The sequence below is a fragment of the Hermetia illucens genome, chromosome 1 (genome assembly GCF_905115235.1).
Source record: "Hermetia illucens chromosome 1, iHerIll2.2.curated.20191125, whole genome shotgun sequence".
NCBI lineage: Eukaryota > Metazoa > Arthropoda > Insecta > Diptera > Stratiomyidae > Hermetia > Hermetia illucens.
The window spans coordinates 173938262-173952301 of NC_051849.1; the positions used below are offsets into that span (position 1 = coordinate 173938262).

The window sequence follows — 14040 nt, forward strand, 5'->3', positions numbered from 1 at the left end:
TCGAAAAGCATGGAAAAAGTCCATCATCATCCTTCTGCCAAAACCGGGAAAATTGCAGAAAGGATAATACGTAGCAGACTGCAGAACTAACTCACCGCGCTCAACATCGTCCCAGAGGAACAATTCGGATTTCAACGAAAGCATTCATGCGAGCTACAACTGGCCAGAGTAGTCCAGCACATTTGCAGCGGATTAATAAGCGGAAATCGACCGGACTAATCATGCTCGACATATCGAAAGCTTTCGATAAAGTCTGACACGCAGGCCTTATAGCCAAACTGGAGAAATTCAAAATATCACATTCACTGATAAAACTAATCGAATCTTTCATTACGGAACGGAGCTTTAGGGTGGCAGTGGAGCAGCACCAATCAACCGAAATAAGGATAGAGGCAGGGATACCCCAAGGATCACTGCTTTCACCACTGTTATACACAGTATACACGGCGGACATTCCAAGAAAATTCAACCGCTTCACAGGGATCTCCTTATTTGCGGACGACACATGCATCTCCCACTCTTCAAAACAGACACGCTTCGTCACAGACAATCTCCAGAAGGCGACCAACACAACATTAGAATACTTCAAGAAGTGGAAGATCAAAATCAACCCGGAGAAGACTCAGGCAATCTTTATCACAAGGAAAAGAAAACAGAAACCGGGAAACATCAAAATCGACAATCAGCAACCGCGAAATACCTAGGACTAACTTTCGACAACCGACTAAACTGGAAAAAGCACATCAAGTCGAAACGCGAAACCTGCACAGGTACGTTAAACTCTCTTTATCCTTTAATTAGAACTAGAAAACTAAATATTAAGAATAGACTTTTGCTTTATAAACAATTAATTCGTCCATCGCTGCTACACAGGAGCAGCGTCTTTTACCCAACTTGTAAGACTTATAAAAAACAATTACAAATATGCCAGAATATATAATAGCTTTAAGAAAAATCTTTAATGCCCCGCGATACATTAGAAACATAGATATACATAACGATTTAAGAATAGAACCTATAGATAAATTTATTAAAGACGAAGCCCTAAAATTGTACAAAAAAATTCACACTCATGACAAAACTTTAAAAGTTTTAAAAATAAAAACAAATAAAAAGGAAACCTATCCAAGCTTAAGGGCACTAGTATTGTAAGATTATTTTTTTTTTATGGATGGAGGTGAAAATCTTAGAAAGACGCTGCTGCGCCAGCTTGCACCCCCCACTCTTTCGCCCCTCCCTGCGGGACCACCGTGAAGTATTCCTTCGCGGGGGAGGCTCTGGTCCGCTATACCAGCCCGTCCATCTCGCGTCTCCATCGCACCGCCTTCCGAGCTCAATCTAACTCCAGGAGTTTTGTCTGCACCACGGCTACTGGCTCATTTACCGCCATCCAGCTTTCCTCCGAATTCAGCATCTCTTCCACCAGGTTGGAGGACTCGATGTCTGCCCCCAAGATGCTGCTCAACCTCCATTTCTGCTGCACAAATCTGGGACAACGGAACATAACGTGCTCCGGGTCCTCGGATGTAGCACCGCATTCAGGACAGTTGGGAGACTCGTCCAACTTGAAGCGATGCAAATACTTCCTATAGCCACCGTGTCCCATAAGGAACTGTGTCAAGTGGGTAATTCAATTCTCCGTGCTTTCGATCGACCCATTTCTCGATACACGGGATCAATGTATGGGTCCACCGGCCCTTGTCGGAGTTATCCCACCGTTGTTGCCACTTGCTACAAAACTCTCTCCTGATGGCTTTCCGGAAATCCGTACTCACTTCGGCTGGATTTGCCTTCCGTTTTTCGTAGAGCCAGTGTGCCTCGCTCGCTAGAAGATCTATAGGTATCATTCCCGCGATGACACACACTGCCTCCGTCGACCCCGCCCTAAATGCGCTGCACACCCTTATGGCAATTGGCCGGCATGCCGAATTTATCTTCCTCCGGTTGACAGCGTGGTTCAACGCTCCCGCCCAGATATTGGCCGCGTATAGCAGGATCGACCTCACCACTCCCGCGATGAGTAGCCTGCGACTATACTTCGGCCCTCCCGCGTTAGGCATCATCCTTGCAAGGGATGGACTGGCATTTGCTGCCTTCTATCGCGCATAATCCAAGTGTACCTTGAAACTCAGCTTGGCATCGACCATCACCCCCAGGTATTTGACAGTTGATTTTGAGACGACCTCACGATTACCAACCCGGATGTTAACCGTGTTGTTCTTCCTACGGTTGGTACTAAGGACCGCCTCCGTCTTTTCGTCCGCCAGGTCCAGCTTGGCCATTCGTAGCTATGACTTGATGGTACGAATGACTTCATTTGCATAAAGTTCCACATCCTCGGGATGCTTTGCAATTGCAACTACCGCCAGCTCGTCCACAAAATCAATCAGCGTTGCCTCCTTCGCCACGCATAGGCCAAGCACTCCGTCGTACATTATGTTCCACAGCAGTGGTCCGAATACAGATCCTTGAGACACACTTGCTGTCACAATGTACTCCTTCGTCCGTCTCGTACCAGAGAAGTCTGTCCGAAAGCTAACTCTCGATTAGCCAAGCCAAGTAGCTAGGAACACCCAGTTTGGCCAAAGCGCCTTTAATCCAGCCCCAGTTGGCTGAGTTAAAAGCATTTTTGGCGTTCAGCGTCACCAGAGTACAGCATTTGCCCATGGCCATTGCATTTCCAGTCGGTTTTTGGGGCTTCGGTAGAAACACCAACTTCTGCCTCTTCCACTGGGCGGGAACCGCCCTGGTCTGGCCTTGACCGCCACCTTCAGAGCCTTGTTCAAAATTCCGTCCAGTTCCTCTTCGATAACACCAGGGATCGAGACGACGTCCTGCTGAGCTGCCAGTTGGGGTTCACTTTCATCCTGCTCCTGCTGCGGAAAAAGAGTTGTTATTATTTGCAACTAGAGCCGTGGGTATGTCACTTGAGGTGATTTTTGCCCGCGGATCTTGTTCATTCCATGCAGAGCTTCTGGCAGCATTCCCGCTTGCTTCTCCGTATGGCCTTTTTAAGGTTGCTTCGCAGATCCTGGTATTCCTCCTCACGCTCCTGGTGTTCCGGACTTCCCCTTGTCCTGTGAGAAAGTCTCCTTGCTCGGAGACAAGAGGATCTCAAGGCAGCGATCTCCTTTTTGCACCAGTAGTTTGGTCTCTTGCCGTGGTGCAAACGTCGTCGTGGCATCGTAGCGTCCCACGCTTCGGTTACACGCTGAGACAGCTGCGTGACCCCTTCCGCCGCTGTTCCATCAGGATCATGAGCCCCCTCCAATGCCGCCAGGGATGTCTCCTCGTCGAAAGCCGACCAGCCAACCGCCTTAGCCTTTCCATCTTCAGAGCATCGTTGACTGCTCCCCCAATGCGGAGGAAAATGCCCTGGTGGTCACTGTGAGTGTAGTGCTCACTCACTTGCCAAGCCATCGCCCTCACCAGTGAAGTGCTAACAAATGTTAGGTCAACAATCGAACCCGACCCTCTTCCTCGAAAGGTGGGCACGCATCTAAAGTTGGCCAGCTCCACAAAAGACTCCAACAGAATTTGACCTCTAGTGTTCGTCGATCGGTTTCCCCACTCCAGGGCCCACGCGTTGAAATCGCCCGCAACGATTTTAGGGCTGCGATCTCTAGCGTCCAACACCAGACTGTCTAACATCTCCTCATATTGTGCTAAGGTTGCACTAGGAGGAGCGTACCAGCTGTAAATATGGACACCATTGACCTTCGCCCTTATAAAACCGGCTGCCGGGGGGACCATGACTTCCTGAATGGCCTGTCTTTCACCGCGACATCCACATTCGACTATCAAATAGTTTGCGAGAGCAGGTCCTGAGCTGCCTCACAGTGATTGAGATTGATTTGTATCAATCTCATTTGCCTGTGCGGTTCAGATCGCTCCTATATACCGGACATCTGCTGCTTCCCGCAACATGGTGGTCGTCCACGCCCTCTTTCCCACTACACAGCATACACCGTGGATCTCCGGTGCGATCTTTGATGAGGTGGCCCTCTTCTTCAAACTTCCTGCAACTTTTCGACCTATCATGCTGGCTAGTGCATTTGAGGGGGGATGTGTGTGTGTGTGTGTGTATGGTGGGGAGAAGCTACAGCTTCTGAGCACTCAGGCCGTGTTGGCCCATTGTACTCGCGTCCCCCGTCTAACGGAATATTCCGAATTCGTTAACGTATCGCAGGATTTCCGTTAGTGGATGTGATGCTACCCCTCGCAATTGGAGAACATCGGCACCAAAGATCTGATGCCTGATGCGTGCATAGGCGGGGCATTCACATAGGAAATGCTCCGTGGATTCCGCTTCCTCATTACAGGAGGGACACGTATCATCTTTGGTAATTCCTATTCTGAACATATGCCCAGCTAGTGAATTATGGCCTGTCAGAATGCCCACAATACACCTGCAAGTCCTCCTGCTTTTCGACAGGATAAACCTCGCGGTACGTATGTTGGGTTCTGGCAGGAAAAGTTTGGTGTGTCGAGCAGCATTTAGGCTCTGCCACCTGTCATTATGGGAAACTTGTTGAGGGGGGGATAGGACATATTTCCCTTCTTGGAAATAATTATTATTTCCGGACGGAGCTTCTTTTTGTCCTTTTTCCCTCTTGTTGCTCACCTTAATACATTGTTCGGGCCTCCGGGCGTTGGTTTCTTCCACTTTTGTAGGTGCTGTGGCTGCAATTGTGAGATGACCGACTTTCGTGGGTACTCTCGCTGGCTCCGTCTTCTTTGGTGAGAGGCTCACCGATACCGCCTCTAGTCCGTTTTCCCGTTTTCACGCCTGTCTTATCTTGGGGAGGCGTCCTTTATTCTCCTCGTCTGATTAGATTTTAGTGCGCTGCTACATTGTTGTTGTTTTATCACTTTTATTATTATTGAAAAAATAAAGTAACATGGTTTCGCATTCGTACGTTCGATCATAGAGAAGATACAAAATAAAGAACTGTTTAAAACGTTAATAAGCATTCCTTTATCTGCACGAAGGGACGCGCCTGATTGGAGATTTGGCAACTCCACACAGGAGATTATATAGTATTGTAAGATATTGTATTATAAGATAATATAATATTGTAAGATAATATAGTATTGTAAGATAAGATATAATTATTGTAAAATAATATAGAAGTATTGTAAGATAACATATAAATATTGTAAGTAATATATAAGTATTATAAGATAATGTTTAAGTAATAATAAGAAAAAAGAAAACAACGCACCGATTAAAGATGGACAACAATGTCCACAAAAAAAAGGGGAGCAAAGGTGTCGAACACCAGCGCCTGATGTATCACAGTTCCAAGAAAGATTTCGAGAAAAAGTGTTTGTTCCTTTTCTTCCTCAATAATTTTTGATAGAGGATACAAAACATCCTTTGCCACTGACAATCGTCTTGTTAATAATTCTTGGTTAATTAAAACTCATGAGTTTTAAGTGCGCAGAAACCCTTCATTAGTTTATTCCCACAAACTCCGAACCAAGAGAACCCGGGCCAACAGAAGTATCTATATCTCTCAAACTAAGTATGACTAATGTTGCTATGCCTTGCGCAAGTTCTGTTTCGATAATTGCTTGGGTGGGGTAAGATTATATTCCCAATATTACGTATGGCTAGTAAGAGCGACACTCGCCACGTATTCAAACTTTAGTATGCGTCTAAATTGCGTGAGAATGGATTGTTTATCTATTGCGTGTTCCGCTGTGATTGTATTGATAACATTTGTCTATTTAATTTTCAAATGGAAATATTCGTACTGGAAAGTTCGTGGTGTGCAGTATTTGGAACCTTCCTTCCCGTTGGGAAACATTCCATTCAAGAAGATACACTTCTCGAAGTACTTCGTGGATGCTTTCAAATATAAGCAGCAAACTCCACTCGTGGGAGTGTATTTATTCGCCGTGCCAGTGGCAGTGCCGATAAGCCTTGATCTTATCCAAAGTATTTTAGTGAAAGATTTCAGCAGTTTTCATGATCGCGGGGCGTATGTGAATGAGGTGGATGATCCCTTGTCCGCTCATATGTTTAATTTAGATGGCGAAAAATGGAAAGCTGTCCGAACGAAATTATCTCCAACGTTTACTTCTGGGAAAATGAAGTTTATGTTTTCAACTGTGGTAGAGGTCGTCGAGCGTTTCAACTATACTCTGGCGAATCTTATTAAAGTAGAACCTGAGGTGGAGGTGATAGACTTGTTGGAAAGATTTACAACTGATGTAATTGGATCTTGTGCTTTTGGAATCGAATGTAATAGCCTAGAGGATCCTAATTTCATTTTTCGATATTATGGAAGAAAGGTCAGTGAGGTTTCTCCATTTAGACATCTTTTTGTCGGAGCTTTTCCAAATTTGGCACGAAGATTACATATGAGAGCGGTCCGCAAGGATGTTGCGGACTTTTTTATAGAAACAGTGCGTAAGACCATTGACTATCGTGTGAAAAATCATATTCGAAGAAATGATTTTATGGATTTATTAATTGACATAAATAAAGATTCCGACGAGAGTGGCGAAGGGGCTGGAACATCCAAAAAATTGAGTTTAGAGGATATGGCCGCTCAAGCATTCTTATTTTTTGTCGCCGGTTTCGAAACGTCGTCTGCGACTATGGTATTCTGCTTGTATGAATTAGCCTTAAATTCAGATATCCAGGAGAAATGTAGGCAAGAGATCAATGGTGTTTTGACAAAATACAATGGAAATTTGACATACGAAGCAATTAAAGAAATGACATACGTTGACCAGACAATAAAGGGTAATATTCTCATATCTGCCTTCTTTACTTAATTCTTTTCGAAAATTATACACTTCATTTAAGCTAAAACGTTGGACTAATCAATAACCCTAACTCGGTTTTTCAGAGACACTTCGCCAATATCCACCAATCGGATTTTTGATTAGAAAAGCTGTTCGGGACTACCCCGTTCCAGACACAAAAGTAGTGATTAAAAAGGGGATGGAAGTGTTTATTCCACTTCATAGAATTCATCATGATCCTGAAATATATCCAAATCCTGAAAAATTTGATCCAGATCGGTTTTCTCCCGAAAAAGTGAAAAATCGGCATACTGAGTCGTTTTTAGCCTTTGGTGATGGTCCACGGCATTGTGTGGGACAGCGTTTTGCAAAAATGCAAACCAGAATTGGTTTGACAACTTTGTTAAAAAATTATCGATTTAAAACTTGTGAAAAAACACCTGTTCCCATGGTCTTCGAAACATTTAGAGGGATAATTTCTCCGAAAGGTTCAAAATTATTCCTGAAAGTTGAGAGAATTTAGGAAATATAATTGCATTTAGTGATAATTGTGTCTTTTCTTTTTAATTTTAAGTCCTTACTTTTGGAGTGACATTGTAACTGCCATCTACTCTTGTTATACAATATATATGCGGTTCCCGTTTACCGCTTGGTGGGGTGTAGCGCGTCAACCATACCTACACGCCATCGTTCGCGGCTTCCTGAGATGCACGTCCACTCCCCCCACGATGTCCCGAGACGCCCGCTCTCCTTCTCTGCTGTTCTGCGCCAAGTGCCTTTGGGGCAACCCACTTCTGGGTCATCTTGGGAAGGTGGATCCCACTGCATGGCGTAACTCGCACTGCAATTGTCGTCCTTCCTCAATGTATGATCTATTCACTGCCACTTCCGCCTTCCGTTCATAGTACGTACCAGAGTCAGGCCTGTGCGCTGACCAAGTTCCCCTTGCTCTTGTTAATGGAAATTTTCACTTTGTAGATGCAGAACTAATTATGATTTTCAGCTGAAATATGAGTTATTAATCACCAGTATGAGTCCAACGCGGGGCTCAATAGGTTGCGGTGGGTGGGTCCCCTAATTCGCATGAGTGAGGATGATCCAGCCCGAAAAGTCTATAAAGTTGAAAAAGAAGACCTGGTAGATGGAACGATGACGTAGGCCAGTATGCCAGACATCTTTTCTGGATATCGAATTGGTGGACCGGGATGTCTAGAGTTCCTTATTAAGAGGCTTAGACTGGATATTGACTGTTGCGCCGTCGATGATGATGAGATAGTTGGATTTCACGCTTTTTTTCACGCAAGAAGAATTTTTAAATCTAAGCCGAGTCCATGTCCCTTCATTTAGTTTCTTTAAACTGACTATCATTTCCGATATTAAAATTGACTTCTTACTTTTAACAACTCAAGAAAAATGGTTACTGTTGTCTATATTGGGTTAAGCTGAAATTTAGAATGAAAACTTTAGCTGAATTCGTTTCACATTATTTGGGGAGGGACAAAGGCAATGAATCTAAGTCACAAAGCAGTACTGTGTCCGCTAACCTTTGGGGTTGGTTTAAAGAGCCATTAATAGAGCATACAAGCCATCATAAAATCGAAAGCTTAGAGCTCATTGAATGGAGAGTGTGGCAGTAGCAGTGTTGGGGTAAACTACTCTTTTAGCTTGGAAACTTTAATTAATTTTGGAAGTAAATAGTAACCAAAGCTTTCGAAGGAAGCACAAGGTACAGCAAAGTTATGAAAATTTCAGAAGCGAACTACGGGACCTGAGCAGTAAATGGACGCATACATGCTAAGTATTGCGAAGTTTTGTACCGAAAAGCAATCCTAGTGCAAGAAATGATTTCGGTATCGAGATATACACAAAGAAAACGTAATTATTTCGTCCGTACTTTATTCATTGCTGCGGCACATATAATGTTCAAATACTATAGTTCTACCCTGAAATCTGGTATCGAATAGTGAAAGGCATAAAGTAAAGTAGTAGAATGAGGAATGGCAATGGCTAACATACTATGTCGGAAAATTTTAGAAACGGACTGTTAGCGAAGTTACTGGATGCTGCCTTAAAAGGGAAGCATTTAGATTATTAGGTTGGAAAGAAACAAAACTGCAATTAAGATGAAATAATCTAGGTCAAATCAAAATGACAGGATAGTCAAAATTGATCGAAACACTGGTTCCAAATGAATTGATGTACCAATGAAATATGAGTTCATATGTAGGCGACATTATTCCCAAAATCGGGAATAGCGGGTCAAACAAACCTACGCACTACTACTGCCTACTTACTGTGCGAAGTCAAGAAGGATTTAGCACCTCTATGGCAAAATCCAATCGTGAGAATCGCGGGCAAAGGCACTCTGCTATGGGGCACCATACCGCCAAACTCGGCATACCTTACAATTCACAATGCCGAAGCAGTGGAAAAAAAAGAGAAACTCCCGAGAATTTCATTTCTGATTGCCCAGCTCGAGCTAGAGTCAGGCTACGGACACAAGGTAAACCATTTTTCGAAAACTACCTAAGGATCTTCAGGTGCAGGGCGGGAGAGCTGCTTTCCTTCGCAAATGCTATGAATAAGTAATACTCGTTAAAGTTTAGGAGGGTGGCTTTACGGGTGCCCTCCGAAATGAACCGAAAGAAGCTCGTGAAGAATCCGAAGGTCCCCGAACATAAGTGGGAGCTCGCCAAGACGGCCGTTGTCATTAATGGTACGCTTCTTGAGTGCGCCCGTGAAGGGAGTCTCACTAATGAGTTAGCGTGCGTGTCTCAATCATAGACGCTAGTGATATCGACAGTATCAGCTGCAGCAAAGGCGTTCCTCCAGTCATGGAGATTGTTGCATGGACGCAATATTAGTGATCATACACCTATTGAGGTCGTGCTGCTCAATAGGGTATGAATCTCATTTAGACGATCCGGCGGGGGGAGAGGGGGTTGGGAATTAGTGTAATTAAGAGGAATATATTGCTCCGATGGAGGAACTAGCCGACCTTTCTGAGTATGTGCTTTTGTCAACGGATGACGGTTGAATTGTTGAATGAGTGCATGTATTCCGTGAACAATAATATCTTGAGGAAGTCTGTAGGGAGGACTCATAAGCATGCCACGTGGTGGATGAATACCTATATAATGAGCGGAGGGAAGTCCTGAGAAAGAAATTTCCAAGCGCGCGCTGTCAATCTAAAGTTAACCAACTCGATAATATCGACTAATTTAGGCTCGTTTTACAGGCGAAGTATATCATCGTACAAGGAACAGTTCAGGGATGTTGTGCTCCTGAAGTTGCCAGAGAAAGATAATAGTAATCCTCAACGTAAAGCGCCATATCTATTCATTGGTAGGATCCTGGAGAGGACTGTGGTCCAGCAACTTGGGATGAAAACATCGGACAGACAGTATTGCTCTCGGACGGGCAGGGCCACCAACGCCGTCTTAATGTCAAATACTTTATTGTCTACTGAATTAGAAAATATATTCTTGGTATTTGATTACCGAAGTTGGTCACCAGTATCATACTTGCTGCTTCATTGACAGTATGATGGGCGCACGGCCCTAGCGGTCGTGAGCTACCACTTGTGTGTTTTGTGTTAGTGTTGATTCGTGATGTCATATGTGTTGTGTTGCATGTAGAAGGTAGTTGACTGATGTAAAGATTTCATTCCGGTTCTTCGCACCGAGCTGATTTCAGTTGCTCCGTTGGGTGCGGTCCTCACGTACATACGAGAAGGACGATCAGACACGAGTCTGCAAGGGATACAGTGGCTCTTACCCGCAATCCGCTCCGCAGGCTGTTTGGTATCATGTGACTCGGGATGGCCCTCTGAGACGGGGTTCTTAGAAAGAAAAATTATGAACTCTTGACCGCGTCGAGGGAAGAATTCTCCGGAGAATTTTTGCCTCCGACATAAGGATGGATGAATCGTAGCCTCTATAACGATGAAATTTATGAGCGATGGCATGACCGCCTTGTTGTTGATAATATCCGGCTCAACAGGTTGCATTGGGCGCGTTACCTAATCCGTATGGTTTAGGATGATCCAGCCCGGAAAGTATGTAAGTGCAATATCTATGGTAGAAAAGGAAGATGTGAGAGACCCTGCCAAAAATGGCGCGATGGCATAGGCCGGGACGCCAGATAGCTTTTAGGAATATTGAATTCATAATCCTCGGCCTGAAACCGTAATATTTCGCGCTGATTATAATACCCCTCCATTCGCGCTGTGAAAGCTTCGACAAAATCGATAAAAAACCCGTACAGTAGAGTTGTAAACTCCGCATACTACTCTGCAATGGTCGGAAGGGTGCTAATGTGATCGGGCGCTCCTCTTCGATATCTGAGCCATCATCCCCTTCTAGTAAACACTTAGATTCCTAGAGCTTGCAAACTAGTCGAAGCAGTAACTCTACAGATAAAGCAGGAGCTGCAAGACACAGTTTCGTAGAAGGGCGTCAAGTTCAGTGGCTTTACTCTGTTTGAAGGCATTGATGAAAAAAATCATTTCCCTTATGTCTGGGGTAGCGGTTTGGGTCCGAATCTTACAAATACACCCATGTTATGTGATTTAGAATTATAGTAAAGGGACCATTCCTCCTTTTCCGCTGCCCGTTATTGAGGGTGAGAAGGCTATCTTTAACGTCCCGTTTGTTACCACTTGCAAGCTCCTCCGTTATGCGATATACACTAGCTTGCAACACCTTCTGCTTCCATCAACAACGCAATGGCAGACTGCATAGAATATAACAAGTCTCCCAAGTACGAATAATTCACTCCTTAGTTATGATTAAAAGTCTTTATTTTTTTTTAACGGTAGGGACCCTAATATCAATTTGTTATTATGTATACAGAATTTGAAATACACGCTGTTCATATTTTTTTCACATCTAAGTACATCCCATCCTTTGACGTAAGTACCATTTTAATAGGATCAAAAACTATTGGATCCGGTGTTTTTGAACATGTTGTAAAACGGTAATTTCTCAACAAAGCTATCAAACCGATTTTAGTTTGCATTTTTCCAAAACGCATTCCAATACAATTTCTTGGGCCATCTCCGAAACCTAAAAAGGACATCGGGTGACGGCTTTTCATTTGTTCCGCTGACATTCGTTCTGGGTCGAATAATTCAGGATTTGGATATATATCCGGGTCATGTTGAATACTGTGAACTGGGATGAAAATCATCCTTTTTCGATTACCAAGTTCGAATCTGGCATTGCATAGTCGCGGACAGTACTCCTTATTAGAAATGGAAGTGAAGGATATTTGCGAAGGGTTTCTGTGGAAGAAAATTTAAAATAAATTTAAAAGTCATTGATAAATTTGGGAAATGGGAATAATTTATCTAAAAATGTAAGATTGAGTACCATTCACTATCTTCTCAAGATAAGTCATTTGTTGCATTCCTTCATATGTCAGTTTACCATCGTGGTCTATCAAAACCTGGGTAATTTCTTCTCTTGCTTTTTCTTGAATATCCTGATTTAAAGACAATTCATATAAGCAAAATGTCATCACACTAGAAGAAGTCTCGAAGCCGGCAATGAAAAACAGAAAAGCTTGCGCAGCCATTTCTTCCAACGATATCTTATCAGCTTCATTTGGATTATTGTTGATTTGAATGAGTAGATCCATGAAATCATTGCGTTGAATATTATTTTCTTTGAGGTAGTTTACGGTGCTTCGTACTGTATCCAAAAAGAAATCAGTAACATCTTTTCGCAATGCCCTCAAGTGCAACTTTCGTGCCAAATCAGGATATAGTAACACTAGCATGTGCATGATAAGAGGCATAGGTGGTTCACTTGAAGCTTTCTTTCCATATTGGCGAAACTCAGAATTAGGGTCTTTTAGGCTGTTGCACTCAATGCCAAATGTACAAGATCCGATAACATCAGTTGTAAATCGTCCTAGCAAGTCGGTCACTTCCAACTGGGATTCAAGTTTCACGCTATCGCCCAAAGTTTCCAAAAATCTTTCCGCTACCGCTACAACCGTTAAAAACATATATTTCATTTTGCCGGAAGTGAAAGTGGGAGATAATTTAGTCCGTATGGATTTCCACTTTTCACCATCCAAACTAAACATATGTGCAGACAGGGGATCGTCCACTTCATTCACATACATTCCACGAGCATGAAAGCTACTAAAATCTTTTACTAAAATATTCTGAATGAGATCAAGCTCGATGGGTATCACGATCGGTTTTGTCACGAAATATATACCAACAAGAGGTGTTCCACCTTTATATTTGTAGATATCAATCATAAATTCCGTGAAATGGGGTTGTTTTAAGGACAAATTGCCCAGAGGAAATGAAGGTTTAAGATGTACCACTCCGCGGTTCTCCCAATACGAAAATCTCTTTTTGAAGTAAAGATAAATTAAGGTAGCTAGAGCTATTATTGCTAGAACACCTATAGTCAACAGATCCATTCTGCGTAGCGTGCAAATTTTCGTAAAGCTAGAACGAAACTAACTTTTCCTCTCTGAGCGTAGCGAATGTGATCTCCATGCATTCTTCAAAGCTGTAATGAAGCTTTCCATGCTTCTCTGCTATTTTTTTCAATATTCGATTAGGGTTTTGTATTTATATGGGACTCAGCAAAAATTCTCGTTGTTTTAAATTTAAATCGCAACAACAACTACTTATTAACAAAAGTCGATATTCCCAGAAATATGAACTACACCCCATAGTGAATGATTCAAGTAGTGATCTTTTGGGTAATAATACATAAAACTTAGGCAAAGCTAGTTGCAGATTTTATAAATCTTATAAGTTCTGTAATGTCCATATACGAAGCACCACCAGAAAAGAATTGTATTAGGGCTCTTGAGCAAGAAGGGAATGATTATTCGATATCTTGGCAACACTGTCGTGTAGCCTAACTCCTCCCCTCAAAATTAGAACAACTCATGATTAGTATATTAAAAACTCTTGATCTCGGATAATCTCTTCCAAAACCTCAGATGGCCAACGTCCACGAAGCAACTCCCGGACTCCTTTGGATGGTGCGTTTTGAATCACTCTTGGCATTAATGAACATTGATGGAACAACGTTTTCAAAGAACATAGAAGTGCAGGTAACAATAGAGGAACTAGCGGGAGTTTTTGCGAGTAGCATAGCATGAATGCAGTTAATTGAAGTTTCATCGACCCCATCCTCTCTGAGGGCGTCACGAAGTTTTTGGAAAGGCGCACAGACATTGGCTCTTTCAATGGCCATGAAAATCCCCCTGCGTACTTGCCTTCCAAATTTGCATCCTCTAAATTTG

At 43.1% G+C, this 14040-nt stretch overlaps 2 protein-coding genes across 2 annotated transcripts; one reads left to right on the top strand and one right to left on the bottom strand.

Annotated features, from left to right (window-relative positions):
* Positions 1–5526: 5526 nt before the first annotated feature.
* LOC119646698 (probable cytochrome P450 6a14) lies at positions 5527–7303 on the top strand. The gene is made up of 2 exons (XM_038047264.1): positions 5527–6757; positions 6864–7303. The coding sequence occupies exons 1-2, from the start codon at positions 5656–5658 to the stop codon at positions 7280–7282; spliced, it is 1521 nt and encodes a 506-aa protein (XP_037903192.1). The 5' UTR covers positions 5527–5655; the 3' UTR covers positions 7283–7303.
* A 4501-nt stretch (positions 7304–11804) lies between these two features.
* LOC119661111 (probable cytochrome P450 6a14) lies at positions 11805–13223 on the bottom strand. Its single transcript, XM_038070306.1, has 2 exons — positions 12132–13223; positions 11805–12043 (listed from the first exon to the last, which is right to left on the bottom strand). Exons 1-2 carry the CDS (start codon positions 13198–13200, stop codon positions 11946–11948), a joined length of 1167 nt encoding a protein of 388 aa, XP_037926234.1. The 5' UTR covers positions 13201–13223; the 3' UTR covers positions 11805–11945.
* Positions 13224–14040: the final 817 nt, after the last annotated feature.